General features: G+C 45.7%; 1 protein-coding gene across 5 annotated transcripts; it reads right to left on the bottom strand.

The window, feature by feature from the left end:
- Positions 1-366: 366 nt before the first annotated feature.
- On the bottom strand, positions 367-21,252 carry PARS2 (prolyl-tRNA synthetase 2, mitochondrial). Of its 5 annotated transcripts, XM_077149545.1 has the most exons (6): positions 21,075-21,252; positions 5,350-5,519; positions 5,058-5,128; positions 4,431-4,574; positions 3,178-3,341; positions 367-2,007 (listed from the first exon to the last, which is right to left on the bottom strand). In XM_077149545.1, the coding sequence occupies exons 3-6, from the start codon at positions 5,062-5,064 to the stop codon at positions 1,708-1,710; spliced, it is 615 nt and encodes a 204-aa protein (XP_077005660.1). In that variant the 5' UTR covers positions 5,065-5,128; positions 5,350-5,519; positions 21,075-21,252; the 3' UTR covers positions 367-1,707. The 5 variants fall into 5 exon arrangements, with proteins under 5 accessions (XP_077005660.1, XP_077005661.1, XP_077005662.1 ...); XM_077149546.1 differs by lacking the exon at positions 5,058-5,128; XM_077149547.1 differs by lacking the exons at positions 5,058-5,128; positions 5,350-5,519.
- Between the last annotated feature and the right edge of the window lie 1,254 nt (positions 21,253-22,506).

Below are 22,506 nucleotides of genomic sequence, written 5' to 3'. Positions count from 1 at the left end.
TGTGTAAAGGGTTTAATATTTAGTTAGCAACAGCCTGAGGAGGCATTCAGTGTTCCCTGTGGCAGCCAGAATAGTCTACCTCATGCTCATGGGGCGAAGTGAAACCAACAGCACATTCAGTGTGCCATCTTATTTATTTGTGAAACATTCAGAATGATTACTCCAGCCCCTTCTCATTATTGTGAGACTGAGATGAGATTTCGGATGTACATTCAAGAGTACGTGCACCAGAGAAAGGTAGTTACGTGACCTTCATCCTCAGCTTCTAGCCCTTTCAGAAAGCTTCTTGGCAGGCCCGGTTACCAGCTGGCTTCTGCTCCACCTTCTCTTTGGTCTCTGTCCCCTTCCCCTAGTTTGTATGGGGCAGAAGGGGGAAGGGAAGAAAAGGGACTTAGAATGAAGACTCTTAGGTCAGGGGTTGGATCCTGGTGGCTGCTGACTTTCTGTGACTATGGTAAGGGACGGTGCTTGAAGCCTGCCTCATCTGTAAAACGACTCACTGTACCTACCTCAGGCCTGTCCATGGAACTTCTGTGTGGAGTACTCAATACAGAACCTGGCACATGGACACTCAATAAATATTTCTTTACTCAAGTGAACTTTATCCAAGGCACTTCTAGGCAAGCCAATAGCACTGGACAAATGGTTCTCAACTAGGGGTGATTTTGACACCCCTACCCCTCAACCCCTGGGGATATCTGGTAGTGTCTGGAGACAGCTGTCACAACTTGGTGGGATTCTACAGGCAGTTAGCGGGTGGAGGCCAGGGATGCTACTAAACAGCCTACAATGCACAGGACACCTTTCCTACAACAGTGAATTATTTGGCCCAAATTGTCAATAGGCTGAGGTTTAGAAACTCTACCAGAGCAAAAAAATAAAATGGGAAATTTTATTCAGTCTGACAGGTTCACAATGGTCACCAGCCCTAGTTGGAGCATTTACTATAACAATACTTAGGACCAGTTTCTCTCATTTCCTAGGCCTAATGGTAGGGGGTGCAGAGAGTAGCTGAGGCTTGTTGGCCTCCTGGTCCTTAGGCCTTCAAGTCACCACAGAGATGGGAAAAGGAAAGCATTCCCAACCCTGTTGAGATGTGATTCTGTGTTCAAATGCTACTGGCCTTATGAGAATGGAGTCCTGGAGATGCTGCCCTGACCCACTCTCATACCAAGGTCACAAGACATTCCTCCTCTCCGAACATCTGTAAAATGGGAAATGGATAGGCAGAATTGGATGTGGGCTATGCTCTGGTTCTGTAGCACTTTCATCTCCACCTGACATAGGAAGCAGAACCTGCCCCCTTCTAACACTTAGTGGGCAGTCATTGCAGAAAGGCCAGAGAAAATGGAGCACAGGACCCCACTGTGTTGTGGATGTGTAGGGATCCATAGTGCTTCTGCAGCTAGGGAAAAGCCTTTGTGGCTAGAAATGGGCCCACTATAAACCCTGGGATAGTTGAGGGGAGATCAGGTGCCAGCCTCATTGGCCTCATGGGACAGAGGTGCTGTGTGACCTGGGGCCAGGCCCAGTATGCACCTCCAACTCTCCTGGTCCTTACAACCCCTTGTAGTCTCACATTCCAGGTTTGAGGGAGAGTGTAGATTTGGGGGCCTTTGATGCACAGCAGGTTGGTTGGGGACCCCCCTATTAGGGCTAGAAATTCATCTGAGAGATGCCACATGGCCCCTCCCCTGTCAGAGGGGTCTAGAGCGTGAAGAGGTGTGTGGCTAGGTACAGCAAACTCAGGCCATTACAGACCATGCATCCAAGGTTACAGAGGGATGAGAGGCATTGGTAGCGGGTGAGCTGGCTGCAGAGAGCCTGGTAGCGGGGATTGGTGGCCCGCAGGTGTGTGTAGGACTTCCTGGAGAAGAGGCCAATGTCATGGCCCAGGCCGTAGCTCTGTTCAATGAGGTGCATGTCACTCATGATGTCCGAAGTCATCTGCCCAAACCACTGGGCATTCAACATGGCCATGGCCACACACAGAAACAAGATGACTAGCTGCAGCAGGACAGGAAAGAAAAGGTCAGGACATGGCCCTACTGCTGCCCCCACCATGACAGGCTGTGGTGAGAGCCACAGAGCTCAGTGAGACCCATGTTTACATCCATACTTCCATGGTGAAGTTACTTAAACTCTGAGCCTCAGAATATTCTGCGAAATGAAGTCAGCAGTGGTACCTGCATTCAACAAATGGCAGTGATATAGTGCTTTCCTTCCTCTATCAAATCAGACACTGCACGTGAAAAGGCTTTGCGAGAGTGCAAGCAGCAAGGTGTGCAAGGCACAATCCTGCAAGATGGCTTCATAGCCCTGTCTCAGATAACCTAGAACCCATGCAGCTACCTCTAGCCTATAATTCTTAGGCTAGAAGTACATCCCACTCACTCTTTTGGAGGTTGGTTGAACACTTCTGGCCACATCAGGGCTGGGAAAACCCAAGCTCTTATATCATTCTACCAGAACCTTCACGGAAGCTGTCTCTGGGCTAGGCCCCACCCTGAGCACTGAGCTCTGCTTTCAAAGAACAACCAAATCATCAGGGAGAGAAGGGGGAACCATCCACTATGAAATTAGGGTGCAAACGTGGCCCAAGCAGCATGACTTTGCTGAGCGGAGGTGTTGGTTGATCCTGATTTCACAGAGCGGGAGATGAGCTTAGGAAAGGCTTCCTGGAGGAGATGGCATGTGAACTAGGACTTAGAGGGTGAAGAGGCCCAAGCTGATAAACAAGAAAGTGCATTTCTGGCAGAGGGTTCAGCATATAGAAAGGCAAAGAAACCTCTTCTGACCTTTCATCCTCTTCAGGTACCTTCCCTGGTCTCTGTCCTATATCTCGTCCACGCGCAGCATAAGACCGAGCTCTTTGAGGGCAAGGCACAGTACATGTACTCAGAGAATGTATCATGGGTGCCTAACTGGTATGTTTAAGACTAGTGAGCAGTGTAGTAGTGCTACAGCAAAGAGATGGTACAGTGACAGGAGGTGAACAGAGCTGACTAGGAGGTGAATGGCCTTGATCCCTGGGCTCAGGCATAAGGTCCTGATTCCATGCACCCTGGGGAGGCACCAATGCATTTTGAGCAGGGAGGGGTGCCCAGAGAGGTTAGCCAAAGCTCTGTGTGACAGCCAAACCAGAAGCTGGGCTGGGAGGGCGAGGGGCCTGTGTACCTGGGTGGCCTCCTCCTTGCTGAGGAGCTCGCGTGGGTGGTACATGGCAAAAAGCATCAGGTTGCAGAAGGCACAGACAGAACCAGTGTGGAAGTAGAAGCGAAAGAGGCGGCTCTGGATGAAGTCCAGCATGTGCCGTGGTAAGCTGCTGCCCATCACGAAGCCTGCGGGACAGAGTGGGTGGGGCATCAATGGCCAGCAGTGATGAGTGGGTCCCAGGCCCCTCCCTCATCACCCCCCATACCCCACAGGGCCCATCTACATCCAGGGTCTGCAAATGCTGACATGGACAAGGCAGCTGGAGTGTTGGTTAACAGCATAGCATGTCAGGTCAAAGCACCAGGGATCCGACCTCAATTGTTTTCACTTAATAGCTGTGTGACTCTGGGCAAGTTTTGTAATCTCCTTGTGCCTCAATTTCCTCATCTTTAAGTAGAGATTTTATAATAGCATCTCCTCAAAGGGTTATTATTAGGATTAAATGGCAGAGAACATGTATAGCTCCTACAACAGTGCTGGCACGTGCTGGTAAGTAGTAGTAGCTGTTTTATTATGGGCACCAGGCACTCTGTCCTTTGCCTTTGATGAGGCAGCCTTGACTTAACCCCTGGCTTCTCAAACCCAGGTGAGAGACTGCCATGGCTCTAGGGCCCCTTGCAGAGTTGGGGAGACCCTCCACTGTGGGAGGGTACAGCCCTCAGGAGTCACCTCCCCAGATACCAGAGATATCTGGGGTCCTGGTGGCCCAGCAAGACTGAGAAGGGTTATGCCTGTTTTAGAGTGCCATGGGATGGGCAGCAGGAGGCCTGGGACCTACTGAGAGGACCAATGACCAACTGCCTGATCCTAGTGAGTCCCTGCCCTCACTGAGCCTAAGTTTTCCCATCTGTAAAATAGGGACACTCATGGTCTGCCTCACACAATTGTTTAAACACTGTATTTTGCAATGTGCTGTGTTCTTGTAAGGGCTTATCATTCTGTTTAAATAGCAGGCAGTATAAACCCTCACCAGATACTAGTATGGATTCTAGCTCTGCTACATAAAAACTGTGTGCAAATCACTTAACCTCTCTGAGCCTCAATTTGCTCATCTGTAAATTGGGCAAATATGCTGCCAAATATGAAGGTGCAGTTGCTGTGATGCCTCATTGAGGTACGGTCTGTAAGTGCCTTAGCCTGGTGCCAGTCATGCAGCAGGTACTCAACAACCCAGGAACCCAGCAGAAGTCATGGGTCTCTTCCTTCAGACTCACCTGAAATGAATGTCACCCAGATCTGCATGCCCCAGAAAGTGACGAAGAAGACCAGATGCAGGGTCTTGATGAGGTCTGAGGGCTCCCTGTCTGCAGGCATGGTACCTGCCTCCAGCAGCCTGTCTGTCCCTGAGCCAACTCCTGCTGCGTTTGCATTAGGGACATAGAGTGCGAAGTTTTCCCTGAATGCTAGGCAGAGCAGATCCCACCCTCCAAACATCAGTCCTCACCCCTGTAAGACTACCACACACCAATTTCTAGAGTGTGCTTCCCTTTCTGAGGTGAGCCCAGTGGGCAGGGGTCAGAACGCCCTAGGCCTGACCCACCTAGGGGGTCAGCGAGTGTGATGCTGAATGGTTGAATGAAGGAAGAGCTAACAAATGAACGAAATAAAACAAGAGTTCTGTTCCTAGGTCCACACTTGCACACAAGCAACAGCAACAGCATTCACAGGCTCAAGACCAACCTCTGCTGTACCTCTCTGAGGCTCATGGTCTCCCCACCCACGGGCTCTGCCCCCTTTGATTTCTGCTAGCCTTTTTGGATGCGGAGCCGGTTGCAAAGATCCGGCTCAGGAGCCCACAGGCCTGGGAGCAGCAGAGAGGACTCTGGGTGGTTCTGGCGCACCTGGCATTCCGGTTCCTGCACACTGAGAAGGCACAGTGTACTTTCGCCCGCGCAAGGCTCCTGACCTGGGCCTAAGGAGGGAACGACTAGAATTTTGCAGGGACGGGGAGACCCCGGGGCTGGGAGAGTTCCGAGCCGCGCGGCAAGGCACGGTCGCAGGCCGCGCAGGCCTGGCACGTGGGCCGGCGGCTGGCTCCAGGGACGGTTTCCAGACCCCAGAGCGGCGCTGGGGCCCTCCGAGTTCGCCCAGCCCCATTCCCGCTTGGCCCCATTCCCGCCCTCTCCCACTTACCGAGTGCGCAGGCCCCCAGACCTCGGCCCCGCTGCAGCAGGCGGCGAACCTACGGGAGCCGGAGTGAGGCTGCAGAGCTGGGCGCGGCGGGTCGGGGGACGGGCCCTGGGCGTCCCTTTCCCCCGGGGGCGGGGCCGGCTGCGGTGGGTGGCCGGCGACGCTCAAGCTTCCTGTGGGGGGCGAGGGCCTGGTCGTCGTCTGGTGCCTCCAGGGCCACGCTGCAGAGCCGAGTGAGAAGCCCCCTCATGGATTCAACCCCGTTTCTCATCTTACAGATGAGGAAATGGAGGTCCAGAGAGGAGGAGAGACGAGGGCAAGGCCGAGGCACCTGCATCAGGATCTGCATCCCTGACTTTCGAGGCAGACCTTTCCCGCCACCCTTAGGACTCGCTTGTGTTAGAGCCAGGATTTGAACCCAGGCTTCTGGCTCCAGAGCCCACCTTCCTTACTCTTCCTTATCAGGGACCCACCATGGGCAGGGCATCAAGTTCAAGTGCCTCCAAGGTCATGCTTTTGAGTAGATATAATAAACCAAACCAGCCTTGGGCTTGGAACTGACCCAGTGAAGGGAAATACAGCCACCAGAAGCAAGTCTGTCCATATCCCTGTTCTCAGCCTTCAAGGACCCCCCTTCTCACCAGTTCTCTCGGTGTGGCATTCAAGGCTCTCCAGGGCCTGGCCCCTTACCACCTCTCTGGTTTTCTCTCTCTCTGACTCCCTTGGCCCAGCCACTCGGCATATGGTTGTTTATCAGGGAGGAGGGCACAGGGCTTCCAAAGGACTAGATAAATAGTTCGGGGCACTCTGCTTAGACTCCTTGTGCCTCAGTTTCCTCATCTGTAATGTGAGCAGGATAAGAGCATCGACCTCACGCAGGTGCTGTGGGATTAATATGAGCTAATCTATGTGAAGCACATGGGAGAGACCTTGTTTTATGGTAACCCTTCAATCTGTGACCCTGGTATTTTATATTTCCCAACCTTACCATGCTCTCCTAGCTTTGGACCTTTGCGCAATTCTGTTGCCTCAACCTGGAATACTTTTCCTCTGACTTGCTCCCTGGCCTCACTCTTCCTCCCTTCACTATTTAATACCTAGCCTTCATTCAGGTCCTATTGTCTCCTCCAGGGCATCCTCTCTGGCTCCTAATCCCAAGTATTTCCATGGCACCTGCACCCATCATGACACCTACCACCCTGCATTGTAACTGCTTACTTGATTGGTTTCCTACTTCTCTGGAAACTGAGTCGGCTTAGAGGGTCAGGGGCCAGGGACCAATGCAGCACCTGTTGTGAGTCAGAGGCCAGGGACTAGTGCAGCCTCTGCTCAGCAGAGTACTGACTGATGGCACAGCTGAGGGAGTGTATGGTTCCGAATAGATCAGGGTGGAAGCCACCACACAAGCTGGATTTGGACCATGAAGGTGAAGAAGGAATTGGGCTGTAGGATGAGGTGAGAGGGCTTTCCAGGCAGGAGGCACGCACAGCAAAGGCAGGAGCTGTGCAAGGGCATATTCCAGGCATGGCGACTAAGCTGGCATGGCTCAGTAGTAACAGTTACCATCTATTGAGCACTGACGATATGCCAGACACCATTCTAAGTGCCTTACATGGATTCGCTCATTTAATCTTCCCAACTCTATGAAACAGGGTTCTGTTTTGTTTTTCTTCATAGATTTAATTTTTCAGAGCGGCTTTAGTTTTACAAAAAAATTGAGCAGCTGGTACAGAGTGCCCTATATGCTTCCTCTCCCAGTTTCATGTTATTACATCTTAGAGGCAAGTTTTTTTTTTTTTTTTTAGATTTCACTTGACATATTTATTTTTATACAGGAAGTAAGGCAAATAAAACAGTAATTGTCTTATTGACAATGTAATCACAAATCTCTACAAAAAGTCAGGGTCTCTTAGGTTTCAAAAGAAAAGAGAGTTTAATTATGTTCATAAAATTAAAGAGAAATTGCAAGTTATGAATGGAAAGGGGGATTTTGCCTTCACAAACACTTCTTTAAAAGGGCAACATTTAGAGCAAACCTTACATGGATACCTTAAGCTGAATCCCAAATGGGATTTGACAACTTGAAGCCTCTGCAGAAGGGCCCAATTTGAAAACGTACTTCACCATTAAGAACAGAATTTGCTAGAGTGTAAGAGCCTAGCAATGCTCTCAGACTGACTCCTGAGTCTTGAGCTGGTGCTCCTGAAGTGGCCACAGGGAAAGCTGAGTGACTTCCCCAGCAGCCCTGACACAACAAAAAAATCTGCACAAAACAGTGGCTGTTGTGAAATAGTTGGTTATCCTCATTTAGACACCTCACTGCAAGTTTCAGGAGTTCTGTCCAAAGAGAAATTTTAGGAATGAAGTTTTAGGTGTCAGGGACCTGACGCCTTTTCACAGGTGAGGGGAGAGAAGAGAGCTGGAAAGATTAGAGCAACTGATATCCCCGAACTAGATTTTTCTTTATTGGGAATTTCAAAGATTCTTTTAAAAACAGAAATAACTACAAATTCTCAAAGGTTACCCAGGCTGCACCTAATAGAGGGATTGTGGGGCCGAGATTGTGTGGAGAAAACTTGAGCAAGGTTCCCCAAGTTTTTGGTTTAAGAATTAGTTACTTTCCATTTTCTGGAAGCTTTATTTTCACCTACTGAGAGAAAAGTGGGCCGTGAAGTCCCTCAGAGTGGGGCTGTGGCCAGGAGCACCAAAAGCCCTGTGCAAGCCCAGGAAGGGGAGGTTGGATCAACTGAGTCATGTCCTATGTTGCCACAGAGACTTTTACCCCTGGATGTCATGTCCCATGGAGCGGGGAGGGTAATGATTGTACTTTCCATTTTCTGGAAGCTTTATTTCCACCCCCTGAGAGACAAGTAGGCCGTGAGCTCCACAGGTGAGGATAAAAGATGATAGTATATTCACTCTAGACCTTCACCTACTGGATGAGAACCAAATGCAGAGGGGTTTATTATGTCTGGAATCTAAATTTTCTGTCACACCTTATTTATTTTTTCCTTTGGATTTTTTTTATTAATCTTTTTTTAAAAGTATAGCAACAAAAACGTTCTTAACATATGATCATTCCGTTCTACATATATAATCAGTAATTAACAATATCAACACATAGTTGCATATTCATCATCATGATCATTTCTTAGAACATATGCATCAATTCACAAAAAGAAATAAAAAGAGAGGCAAGTATTATCATTATTTTTTTAACATGGGCAGGCACCGGGAATCAAACCGGGGTCCTCTGGCATCACAGGCAAGCATTCCTACCTGCTGAACCACCGTGGCCTGCCCAGAGGCAAGTATTTTTAATAGGACTATTTTACTGATTTATTTTTAATAAATTTCAGGAAAAGAAATAAAAAGAGAGCAAGTATTTTTAATAGGACTATTTTACTATTTATTTTTAATAGGACTATTTTACTGATAAAAAAAAAGTGGCAGAGAGGTGAACTAACTTGCCCAAAGTCAGCTAGCCAGTGAAAAGTAGTCAGAAGTTGAATTCAGGACTCCCCTGAATTCAGGGGAGGTATCAGTAGCAACAAGACCCAGCCCTTGCCTTCAGGGAGTTTGCAATAGTCACAGCTGCCCTTGCCTGCTCACTCCAAGGTTATGCAGTCTTCGCACTCACTGTGTCACCCAGTGTCCCCAACCACTCTGCCTGGGTAGAACAATCCAATGTCTGCACAAACTCCTACCAGGCCTACAGCCAAATCCGCACAGCACCTGATGCCCTGCTTCAGGGACTCCCACTAGTCCATGTCGCTCTTGGGCAGCAAGTTCTGCCCTTGCAAATGGGGCATCCTCAGTTACCATTAACTGGTAAGTGCCTCTTCCTCACTCTCCTGGCCCTATACACCTTTAATTAGCCAAGGTCAATTAAGCTTTAATTGTGGAAGCTCAGCAACCTTTAGAGCTGCTGGCTTGACAGAGATGGACACCATCCCTGTGCCAGGAGGCCACCTGAACCTGGGGAGTCTAAATGTGCCATCGCATTCTGCTGCACCACCCTGCTACACCCAAAGGGCCAAGTGGCCAAATGAAAGGGCTGCTGCCACTTACAGAGCACCTGCTGTGAGCCCGGCAGTGTTACCCATAACCATTTTACAGAGGGGCAACTGATGTGCAGAGAGGATGAGGACATATTTTGCATAGGTTCACATGGCTAGTTAGTGGTCCAGGCAGTGTGACCCCAGAGTCTGTAGCCTGGGTCACTAGAATGTACGTAATTGTTTAAAATTACCTGAAGTACACTTTATTTTTTTCAAATGTCCCTTGTTCTAGTTTGCTAGCTGCGGGAATGCAACACACCAGAGACGGATTGGCTTTAAATAAAAGGGGGTTGATTTTGTTAGTTCTTCAGAGGAAAGGCAGCTAACTTTCCACTGAGGCTCTTTCTTACGTGGAAGGCACAGGATGGTCTCTGCTGGTCTTCTCTCCAGGCCCCTGGGTTCCAACAACTTTCCCCGGGGTGGCTTCTTTCTGCATCTCCAGAGGCCTGGGCTGAGCTGTGAGTGCTGAGATGAGGAATGCCCAGCTGCTTAGGCTGTGCCACATTGCGTTCTCTCATTTAAGCACCTGCCAATTAAGTCAAACGTCACTCATTGCAGCAGACACGCCTCCTAGCTGACTGCAGATGTAATTAGCAACAGATGAGGTTCACGTACCATGGGCTTATGTCCGCAGCAATAAAACTAGGTATGCTCACCTGGCCAAGTTGACAACTGAATCTAACTATCACACCCTTAACTTTGCAACATTATAAAAATATTTTTATCTCTATTTTCCACTTTATAAGGAAATTTTAAAAATCCATTTTCCTCACTCTAAAACCAAGCATTACATACTCTTGGATTCCTAATAATCCATTCTAAAAAGGATTCTGGCATCTTGGTTTAGAAGTATTTATCAGGAACTCTGCAAAGAGGCCTGGCACTCAAGAAGTTAAGGAAATGACAATTTCAACAGATTTCTGCAAAGCCTCTTTATTGATAGCCCAGCAGGTGTTTCTTCCATTAAAACACAGAATATTAATGGAGCCCTTGATTTACATTCTAAGCTTGAGTTACATGATGGTTTTGTTATGCACCAGCCTTTGTCCCAAAGTATTAATTCTGCTAAATATTTCCCAACCAGTTGCTTCTAGATCTCCCCAAGGAATGAGCAACGATAATACAGCCTGTGCCTGTTATGTTGCCAGCATCTCCACTGTATCAATTCATGGCAAGAGATAAAATTGGCAAGTTTGGAAATGAGAGAGTAAGGGACACAATTTGAATGTTTCCATCTTTCCTCTAAGGAGACAGTACCACTCTACAGGTGTGGTTGCTCATGGCATTCTCCAGGAAGGGTGTAAAGCATCCGATCAAAAAAACAAGATTAAGGTATCAAATAAACAAATTAATTGCAGAATTGTGGTTCCCAACGGAGTGATTTCCTAAGTCACCTGGCTCAAGGGACGTGTTTCTTGAGTGCTTACTATGGGTTAAAGCATTTCATATAAATGGGGTCATTCAACTCCCACAGCACTATATGACACGGACACTATTCAGACCATTTTACAGATGCCTCTGGGACACTCAAAGGGCAAGTAATTGATCCAAAGCTACATCTTTAGTAAGTGGTGGATCTGTGCTTCAAAGCTCTGATTATTCCACCACATCGTTCTGCCTCTGGCAACCAGGAAAAACACTAGAAGTAATCAGGACACCGAAGTTACCGTTCATCTTGACCGTGGGCAAATTATTGTACTCCCTGTATTTGTCTTCCTATTATAAAATAAAGATGATGAGCAGTTGTTTTAGCAAACCTACAAGGCTTTAATGAAGCTCAAAGACTGATCCAGCCAATCTTCTCCCAATACAACAAGACTGACTAGCAGTAGCATAATTTCAGGGACTAGTACCTGGCCTATAACGTGGAGTTTTGTCAGATGGCATGCGCAGGTTAATCCCCTCTCCAGGCCTGTCTCCTATCTGTGAAAAGAGGGTTGGACAGGCAGGTTTCAAGTTCTCCTCCCATTCTGAAATTCCACGATTCTACTTCATCCTCAAATCAGTCTATAACTCACGTATTTATGAAGAGTTTAAGATTAATCAACTTCAGGCAAAGTTGATTAGACACAAATAATTCAGTTTTATTTATTGAGTTCACTTTTGCCTGGGCAGGGACCATGCAGTGTAATAGGAAAGGAATATTTTGGGGTCAGGATCCCAATTCTGGCTCTGATGCTTAACAGTTGTGCCTCCTTAAGAAAACTGCTTAAACTGAGCCTCAAGTTTCATCATCTGTAAAAGGGAATACCTTGCAGAGTTTGTAAGGCCTGGAAACAGCGTGTAAAAATGCCTCACAGGGGCAGGCCACGGTGGCTCAGCAGGCAGGAATGCTTGCCTGTGATGCCAGAGGACCTGGGTTCGATTCCCAGTGCCTGCCCATGTAAAAAAAAAAAAGCCTCACAACACGAAGCACATGTCAGGACCTCAACAAATAAATGATCAGATCATCACAAGCAGAGAGAGCTCACACCAGTCTGATAATGCACAACTGAAATTACTCAAAGAAATACCCAACTACAAAGTGGACTCCAAAGGTTACCAACCTTATACCAGGAGCCCTCAACTGACTGTGACTGCACGTTAGAATCATCTGGGAGCTTTAAAAATCCCAATGCCCAGACCATATACATCACCATAATCAGAACCTCTAGGTGGGACTCAGGTGATTCCAAGAGTAAGGCCCCCTGCCTTACCATCTAGCCTTTCTAGGTTTATTCTCAGAAACCACATCTCTGGGCCTGAAACTTAAAGTATTCCAAAGGAATCTTGGGCTCAGAGTTCCAATCGTAAGCCTGAGTCACTCGGACTCGGCCTACACATGTAATTAAGAAACCCCATGTTGTGTGCTTTGGGAATGGGGTTATTCTAGCTAAGACAAGTTGCCAGGAAGCATCTTAGCTGGGCAGCTCACCACTAATTACGAGGACTGGACCATACACAGAGCTGTGTGTGAAACAAGAAGGGACATGGAGGATCAGTGTCCTATGGGAAAGTGCTGGGGGAAGCACAAGGAAAAGCCCCTTCCAGGATCTGTCAGGAACGTTTTCAGGAGGTGGTAATTTTGAGATAGCCCCACAGATTCTTGTCAGATCTGAACTCGTAGGGGCTAAGGTGGAACGCCTTGTATTTCAATCTGGCGTGCAGGAGTAAGGAAAGGAAGTGGCTCTGCTGTGGTAGCTCATGTTCACTCCTAACCTTCCACAGAACCCAGGCAAATGAATATCCACACTCACATACCCATGAGTGGCTCTGGGGTCCAACTCTGCACCTAGAACAAGAACGTAATGGTGGGTGAAGCTTGCTGCCCCTGATAACTGGAAAGAAACGGTTTAAAACACATCTTGACAACCACTCATATTTTTTTTCCTTGATTTTTTTTAGTAGGGTGTAGAAACCATGGAAAAAGGAAGAAAAGGAGAGGCTCAAGGGGGGAAGCCACTGCACTGTTAAAACAGTAGGTGGATAGCCCTAAACACTTACATTAGAAAGCAAAAAAGAGCAATAATCAAAGCCCTAACTGTACACCTACAGTAACTAGAAAAAGAATAGCAAACTAACCCCAAAGCAAGCAGAAGGAAATAAAAAACAAAGATTAGAGCATAAATAAATGAAATTGAGAGAAAAAAAACCACTAAAATTAACAAAACCAAAAGTTGGTTCTTTGAAAGAAGATCAATAAAATTGACAAACCCTTAGCTAAACTGACAAACAAAAGAGAGAAGATGCAAAAAAGTAAGATCAGAAATGAGGGAGGCGATTACTACTAACCCCTTAGAAATAAAAAATCATAAGCGGATTCTATGAACGTCTGCATTCAATGCAATCCCAAACAACATTCCAACAGCCTACTTAGAAAAGCCAGTTATCAAATTTATTTGTAAGGGGCCCCAAATAGCCAAAACATCTTGAAAAAGAAGATGAAGGAAGACTCACACTGCCTGACTTTAAAACATATTACAAAGTTACCATGGTCAAAACAGCATGGTATTGGCATAAAGACAGACATATTGATCAATGGAACTGAATTCAGAGTTAAGAAATAGACACACACATTTATGGTCAACTGACTTTTGACAAGGCTGTCAAGTCCACTCAACTGGGACAGAACAGCCTCTTAAATGATTCTGGGAGAACTGGGTATCTATATTCAAAAGAATGAAACAGGATCCCTATCTCACACCTTATACAAAAATTAACTCAAAATGGATCAAGGACCTAAATATAAGAGACAAGACTGTGAAGCTCCTAAAATAAAATGTAGGGAAGCATCTTCAAGATTTTGTGGTAGGTGGTGGTTTCTTAGACTTCACACCCAAAGCACAAGCAATGAAAGAAAAACTAGATAAATGGGACCTCCTCATTTATCAAAAAAAAAAAAAAAAAAAAAATTTGTGCATCAAAGGATTTTGTCAAAAAGGTGAAAATACAGCCTACTAAAAATTTTTTTGGAAACCACATATCTGAGAATGGTTTCAGGTCCAGAATACATAAAGAAATCCTACAACTTGACAAAAAAAGGGCAAACAATCCAATTAAAAAATGGGCAAAAGACCCAAATAGACACCTTTACAAAGGAGAGATACAACTGGCTAAAAAGCACATGAAAAGGTGCTCAGCATCACTAGTTATTAGAGAAATGCAAATCAAAACTACGTGATGATACTGTGAGCTAGTAATTGTATACTTTGTTTTCTATTTTGCATGAGGAGGCACTGGGAATTGAACCCAAGTCTCTGGCATGGCAGGCGAGAACTCTGCCTGCTGAGCCACTATGGCCCGCCCATAACTGTATACTTTGGATGGTTTGTGTAGTGTATGAATGTATCTCAATAAAATTGAAGGAAAAAAAAACACAGTAACATTTTACACCAACTAGAATGGCCATTATTAAACAGAAAATAACAAGTGTTGGAGAAGATGTATGAGAAATAGGAACACTGACTCATTGCTGGTGGGAATGTGGAATGGTACAACCAGTGTGGAAGACAGTTTGGTGGTTCCTTAGGAAGCTAAATATAGCACTGCCATATGATCCAGCAATCCTGCTACTAGGTATATAGTCAAAGAATTGAAGGTAGGGATGCAAACAGACAGTTGCATACCCATGTTCACGGCAGCATTATTTGCAGTTGCCAAAAGATGGAAACCCAGGTGTCCATCAACAGATGAATGGATAAACAAAATGTCCTACATGCATACAACAGAATGTCCTACAGCAGTAAAAAGGAATGATGCATGCAACATGGGTGGACCTTGAGGACATTATATTGAGCGATAAGTCAGACACAAAAGGACAAATATTGTATGATCTCACTAATATGAACTAATTATAAGTAAACTTATAGAGTTAAAATCTAGACTATAGGTTACCAGGAGATTGAATGAGGATAGAGAACAGGGAATAGATGTTTAATTTGTGCAGAATTTTTAATAAGGTTGATTGTAAATGTTTGGAAATAGATAGAGGTGAAGGTAACATATTATGGTGAATGTAATTAACAGCACTGAATATTATGTGTGATTACGGTTGAAAGGGAAAATTTAGTGTCATATATGTCACTAGAAGGAAATCTAGAGGATAAAACATGGGACTTTTATAACACAGTGAATCCTGTTGTGCATCATAACTGTGGTTAATATTACAAATATAAGAATGTTCTTTCATAAACTAGAACAAATATACATCACTAGCACAAGGAGTTAAGAATAGACTGGTATATAGGGAAAATACACCTAATGCAAACTACAGAATATAGTTAACAGTAATATTGTAATATTCTTTCCTGAACTAAAACAAATATACCACATCAATGCTAAGGGTCAATTACAGGGGTGGGGTGGGGGGATAAGAGGTATGGGTTTTTTCTTTCTGGAGTATTAGAAATGTTCTAAATGTGATTGTGGTGATGAATGTACAACCCTGGTTATACTTACTATAAGCCACTGATTGCATACTTTGGATAGATTGTATGGTGTGTGAATATATATGAATAAAATTGTTTTAAAAAAAATGGCAGGCGTTACCAATATTTCAAATTAACATGCAAGGCTCATTCCAACAGTTTGACTTTATTCAATCAATATAACATGATCTCAGTTCTTAAGCTGTCTCTATAGAGCTAGGTCTCTGGAGATAGTTTTGGCTTGAGCCATTAGCTAATTACAGCAATTTCCTGGGCAGCTTAAGATTGTGGAGGAATTAAATGAACTAGCTCCTCATGTATGAACCTCTCTTAAAACCACCCAATGGCAAGTGTAGGGCTTTACAAATCTAGTTCCACTTTCTCATGTGACAGTCGGAGAAACTGAGGCCCCAGAAAGGAAGGAGACGTGTCCAGGTCACCAGTGAATCAGTGGCAGAGTCAGATCTCTTCGTTCTTTTCCTTACACCCTCAGTCCAACTTCTCAATGGAGGAAGACGGTGAGCCTGCTCTCAGACCACTGGCAGCAAGAGACCTTGGTCACAGTGTGTCAGCCAGGAGAGTGCAGCCAGCCACTCCCGTTGAACACATGGGAACTGAGAGAGGATTGTGACTTGCCCCAGGGCCAAGAGTACAACTTGGGTCTCTTTCTTGCCTCTCGGCCTCCTAAGAGAAGTGTCCACCAGTAGAATATAAAAGAAATGGCATGTGGCAGAACAGTCCAGAGAAAGAGACCAAGTCAACAACTTTAAATACAAATCATGTGCACAAATGACCAGACAAAAATTGGTTTCCCTGTCATGGTTTCACTTTCCATGAGGTGTCCTGTTTCTGTAGAGACCAGCCTGGGATAGGAATGTAGGGAAATGCAGCATTAGAATGTAGGCCAAGGCTGTGAGACGGAGTAGGGGTGAGGCTAGGGGAGCACTTAGACAACCTGTACTGAATTCAGTAATTTCGTGACTTCTTCTTTGGTCAGGAAGACCACCTTGCCAGTGTTCTGGCACCAAACCTCAAAACGTGAAGGGTCCTCCAGGGCCCCCTTGCCAGCAATTATTACAAAAGGGTAGCCAAGCTTGTTGGCATCTTTCAGCCTGTTCCCAATGGTCAGATGAGTCCTGTCATCCAGCAGAAGTTCCCCGCAAAGCTGTGGCACCACCTCTGTGATGTGGTCGTACAGGCTCTCCATGATCTCTGTGGCCGCCTCCTCCTTACTGCCCTTCTTAGGGGGGATGAGGCAGACTTGGTAAGGAGCCAGGAGGCCAGGCCAGCGAATGCAGTCCTCTGTCGACAGAACTTCAATGGCAGCAGCCAAGATCCTTGTCACACCCAAGCCATAGCACCCCATCTCAGCCAGGGAGAGTTGGCCTTGGACATTGGTAAATTGGGCATTGAAGACGGAAGAGTACTTGGTGCCCAAGTAAAATGTGTGCCCCACTTCAATGCCTTTGGTTTTGGTCAGTGGTCCCTGGCAAGCAGGACAGTTTGTTTGTGACAAGTCTAGTGTCTCCATGTTGGCTGAGAAGTTGCAGCTGGGACAGATTGCAAGCCGGTCCTCTCCAATATCCACTGGTAGCTGGAACTCATGAGACATCGTACCCCCAATGCTGCCCACGTCTGCCTGGACCTTGACAAAATGAAGCCCCAGTCTGCTGAAGAGACTGCAGTAGGCATCACAAACGAGGCTGTAGGTCTGCCGAGCGGCCTCTGGAGAGGAGTCGAAGGTGTACATGTCCTTCATGTAAAACTCTCGGCCACGGAGAAGACCGAAGCGGGGCCTAGGCTCATCCCGAAACTTCCTTGTCACCTGGTACAGCAGGAATGGAAACTGCTTGTAGGATAGTGTCTTCTGGGAGGCAACCAGGGCTGTAACGGCTTCCTCATGGGTAGGTCCTAAGCAGTATTCCTTGCCATGTCGGTCTCTAAGTCTTAGCAGCTCCTTGTCCATCAAGTCCCATCTCTTGGTGGCTCGCCAGAGCTCTGCTGAACTGAGGCTCGGCATGTTGACCTTCTGCCCTCCGATGGCCTGCATCTCTTGGTCTATTACCTGCACAAGCTTCTCCATGGCACGAACAGTGTAAGGCAGGAGGTGGTAAGAGCCGGGACTCGCAGGGTGGATCAGGCCCATCTGCAGCATCAGCTGCTGGCTCTTACAGGTCAGGTTATCGGATTTGTCCTCCAAGGACAACACTTGGTTGTACCTTGGGTTCTGTGGCTGGAACAAGCGAGACAGCACCAAGCGTTTCCTTCTTCCTGGGCCACCAGGGTAAAACCTGCGGGGAACGTACCTGGAGAAATGGTGGCCATAGGTGGCCAGGACAGGCAACATTCTGCATCTTGTCAGCAGCCTTGACATGACACCCAGGCATAGGGAACCACTCATGCCTGGAGGAATGAGTCATGCAGAAACAAGCATTAAATGAGTTTCAACACCACAAAACAGAGCCAGCTAAGTCTGGTCTCCAACAAACTTCTAAAATAGTCAACAATCTTCCAACTACAAAATCTTCATTTCTTATAGATCAAAGTACTATTTATCTGACCTCTTACTGCCATAAAAAGAAAATTGGCATTTTCCTGATTATAAAAACTAAGAACATATTGTCAAGTGACACCATTACATGGTGATTAAGAATGCACGCTCCAGGGGAAACAAAATCAATAGGCTAAACCCTCCATATTGGGGTTTGTTCATATGAAACATATCCCTACAAAGGATAGGCTAAGCCTACTTAAAATTAGGCCTAAGAGTCACCCCGAGAGAACCTCTTTTGTTGCTCAGATGTGGCCTATCTCTCAGCCAACACGGCAAACAAACTCAATGCCCTCCCCCTCTCTACATGGGACATGACTCACTTCAAACTCAGTCTCCTCAGAATGAACTCAGCATCTTCCCCCGCCAACCCACTCCTGCAGTGCTGCCTGTTCTGTCACTCGGAATGGCACCACAACCACACATTTCTAATGCCAGCACAACATTCCATTGAGTGATTATATAAAAAATGATTATGCTACCACTGGATTGTTTTTCTGTTTTCTTTATTATAATAACAATCTAAGATGAACAGAAGGCTTTTTTCAAAATTCATTTTTGTTATATACTTGGAAGAGATTTATAGGAATGGAATTACTGAATCAAAGGATATAAACTCTTTTCAGGTTCTTTATTTGTATTGCCGAATTTAGCGAGCACCCCTATTTCTCAGCATAGCCCACAGAGCAAAGTTCCCCTGCTCTGTACTGAGAATGGGTTACTGATTCTTCTCAGCTCTTCTCACCTAGAATACCCCAGGTGTTTACCTCAAGCTTTTAGCAGCCTCAAGTCCTCCAGGTGGTCCCCTCCAAGCTCATCCATTCAGCCCTCTGCACAGTACAAATATCATTTTCTCTGTGGTATAAGACCTGAAAAGATTTGGGAGGTACTGCCACAGAGCTGGTATGAAGGGATGGAAAAGCACAAGCTTTGGAGACAAAGCACACATGCCTTCACATCTGGTTTCATCATTTGCAGTCAGCCCTTAGGCCAGTTGATTCAAGCTAGAGACTCCTTCACCCTTGACTCCTCAATTCCTAAAGCTAGTAAATCTGGCACCAAGATCTCTATCAAGTACAACTCTTCCTTTCCAGCCCTAACTTGGGTTAGCCCCTCAATACTGCTCACTACCTTACAGTAGCTCAGAGTTCAAACGTCATGGGCACCAAAATGCCACAGAGGGCTTTGCAAAACTCCACCTCCCGTTTCTGATTACGGAGGTATGGGGTGTGGCCCGAGAATTTGCATTTCTAACAGGTTGTCCAGTGATGCTGATGCTGCTGGTCCAGGGATTTCACTTTAAAAGCCAATGTGACGGTGCAAGGGTAGCTCAGTGGTAGAATTCTGGTCTGATATGCAGGAGCCTGCACATTCCAAAATTAGAAAAAACAAAATATTCTTTTTGGGCTGGCAACAGTGGTTCAGTGGCAGAATTCTTGCCTTCCATGCCAGAGACCCAGGTTCGATTCCTGGAGCCTGCCCATGCCAAAATAATAATAATAATAATAATAAACACTGTGAGGGCCTATTTGTTTACCTGCTCTGATTTAGACTGAGAACTCTGTGAGGGCAGCAATCATTTTACTTTATTCCAAGCTGTATCCCTGGCATCCAGCAGTGTCTGGATGCAGCACTCAATAAATGCTGTATCAATGAAAGGACTGAATGGTTCCTGTCCCTGTCAGTCCAGTCTCCATGTTACAGCTAAAAAGAATGCTGACCCAATCACTCCCCTGCTTATAATCCATTGACACCTAAGCCTCTTCATATGTTGATCTGAACACACCTCTTCCAACTACTTATCCTATCATCCCCCTAAAATGCCTTAAATTGCTCATCATTCTTGAAATAGGCCAAAGTTGACAATGGGAGATTTCCTTCCACTTAACCCCAGCAACTCTGATTCGTCATTCAAGGTTCACTTATTCCAAGAAGTCTTCTCCAACTCCTCTAAGCAGAGACAGTCACTTCTTTTCAATTTGCACATGTTGCACACAGTACACACCTCTTTACAGTACTTATTATATTCTACTGGGATAATTGTAAAAAATATTTAAGAAACTGTTTTGCGCCAGCCATAGGGAGTGAAAAAGGTCTCATGCTCTATTCCTCCATTAAATTATAAGTTCATAAATTATAAGTTCATAAGGTTTTCTACATTTTTAGATTTCAAGGCCTGGCACAATGCCTAATACTTACCCAATTATTAATAATGTTTGTTGGCCAAATATATTAATAAATGAAGATCAAAGTGAAGGGATGCAATGAGATAATTATCTGGATAATTTAAATAAGAGCCTTAAGCCCTTCCCCTACTCCCTGAAAGATAACATGTGTGTCCTTGTCCTCAGACCCCTTGAGCTTTCATAAACAGGATAATAATTAGTGATATTCCAATTTTTCAAGGTTATCCACAGACAATACCTCCAAAGCAAAACAGAAACTAATGTGTCCAGCACCCTAGACTGGCAAAGAGCCTCTCAGTCACTCAAACATTAATACATTTTTACACAGCACCTTTTCTGTGCTATGGAGTCAGCCCTCCAGCACGGGCCTCTCAAAGTTCTTGGACTCACAATCACCCACCAATGCAGGCTTCAGATAAGGTGCTGAGAACAATGTCTCCTACATAAGTGCCATAAAGTATTTACTGTCATTATTATGCCCACTCACAGAAGAGGGAGGCTCAAAGAGAAGTCACTTGTGTCAAGTGACAAGCAAATGCAGGAAGGACCACACCTGGAAGTCCATCTTTTCCATAACTGAACAAAACTTTATAACGTAGCACTGGAACCTCAGACTTGGTTCCAAGAACTGGTTTGTCCTTCAACTCACCAGGTAACCTTGGTCAATCACTCCACTCTCTGGACCTCAGATTTCACATACATAGAATGGGAAGGTTGGACCAGTCACTGGATGGCCGATCCCTGAGGTCCTTTGCAGGGACTGGCACCTATAGGAACACCCTGATACTGTCACAACCACCCGAATTAGACAAGGCAGGCAGTACTGCCTTCATCTGACAACGGGGGAAACTGAGACTAGGACACCAGTACTGTCCAAGAGTACATGGGTTGTGGTCCTGTTCGAATTCAGGGACGGAACGCACGTGGGAAAACAGGCACCAGGTCCTAGACTTCCGCGTCCAGAGGTGGGCCGTCTCTACACTCCCACGCCCCAAACCCGTCCCACGCTCTCATACACACTCACCAACTGCAGGTTAAACAAACGCCACCCTAGCGACCGCCGCGCAGGCCAAGCGCGCCTGAGCCGGAGGTACAGCCTCTGTCCTTCTCGCCAATCACAAAGCCGTGCTCACGACAGCCGGGTAGCGGACGCTCTTGCCCATCCCACTCTACTGCACGTGAGAGATTCTACCAAAGTTTGGCCTGGGCAACAATGAGTAAAGCAGCGTTCCGGAAGTGCCCTCTAGGAATCAGGAAGTTGCAACTCTATGATCAAAACCGAGCTCTATGGTTTCGAGTCTAGCGTTCCCTAGCTCCCCTAGGACGACTTTCCTGATAGTGTAACCATGACAACACACGGGTCAATGTAGTTTGAATCTAGTTTGAGTTTTTCCTGGCTTTCAATTTAAAATATTTAAATAGTTTTTAAAAGTCGCCTTAATTACAAAGCCCAAAGCATTTCTTTTTTTTTATTTAATATTTTAAGGTTTGTTTGTTTTATTAATAAAACCAATCAAAATACAAACACGAACATTCTTAACGTGTGAACATTCCATACTTGGTGAGCAATCAGCGGCTCACAATATCATCACATAGTTGTATATTCATTACCCTGATCATTTCTCAGAATATTTACATCACTCCAGAAAAAGAAATAAGAAAAACTCATACATACCATACCCTTTTCCCCTCCCTCTTATTGACCACTAGTACTTCCCTCTACCCAATTTATTTTAACATTTATTCCCCTTATTATTTATTTTTAATCCATATTTTTTACTCATCTGTCCATACCATAGATAAAAGGAGCATCAGACACAAGGTTTTCACAATCACACAGTCACATTGAGAAAGCTATATCATTATACAATCCTCTTCAAGAAACATGGCTACTGGAACACAGCTGTACAGTTTCAGGCACTTTCCTTCTGCCTCTCTAATACACTTTAAACTATAAAGGGGATATCTATATAATGCATAAGAACCCTCCAGGATAACTTCTCAACTCTATTGAAATCTCTCAGCCGCTGACACTTTATTTTGTCTCATTTCTCTCTTCTCCCTTTTGGCCTAGAAGGTTTTCTCAATCCCTTGATGCTGAGTCCCAGCTCATCCTAGGATTTCTGTCCCATGTCACCAGGGAGGTCCACACCCCTGGAAATATGTCCCTGTAGACAGGGGGAGGGCAGTGTGTTTGCTTGTTGTGTTGGCTGGAGAGAGAGGCCACATCTGAACAACAAAAGACGTTCTCTTGGGTGTGATTCTTAGGCCAAATTTTAAGTAGGCTTGACCTATCCTTTGTGGGGTTAGGTTTCATATGAACAAACCCCAAGACTGGGGGCTCAGCCTATAGCTTTGTTTGTCCACACTACTTGTAAGAATATCAAGAATTCAACTTGGGGAAGTTGAATTTTCCCCCGTTATCACCATTCCCCGAAGGGGATTTATCAGGGCAT

Source organism: Tamandua tetradactyla, chromosome 2, assembly GCF_023851605.1.
Source record: "Tamandua tetradactyla isolate mTamTet1 chromosome 2, mTamTet1.pri, whole genome shotgun sequence".
Classification (NCBI taxonomy): domain Eukaryota; kingdom Metazoa; phylum Chordata; class Mammalia; order Pilosa; family Myrmecophagidae; genus Tamandua; species Tamandua tetradactyla.
Note: the sequence above shows the minus strand (reverse complement) of the source record. Positions and strands in the feature narration are given on the sequence as shown.

Bases quoted from the DNA above. Each gene is read 5' to 3' on its own strand.
- PARS2 (XM_077149543.1), bottom strand. From the start codon at position 17,714: ATGAGTGGTTCCCTATGCCTGGGTGTCATGTCAAGGCTGCTGACAAGA.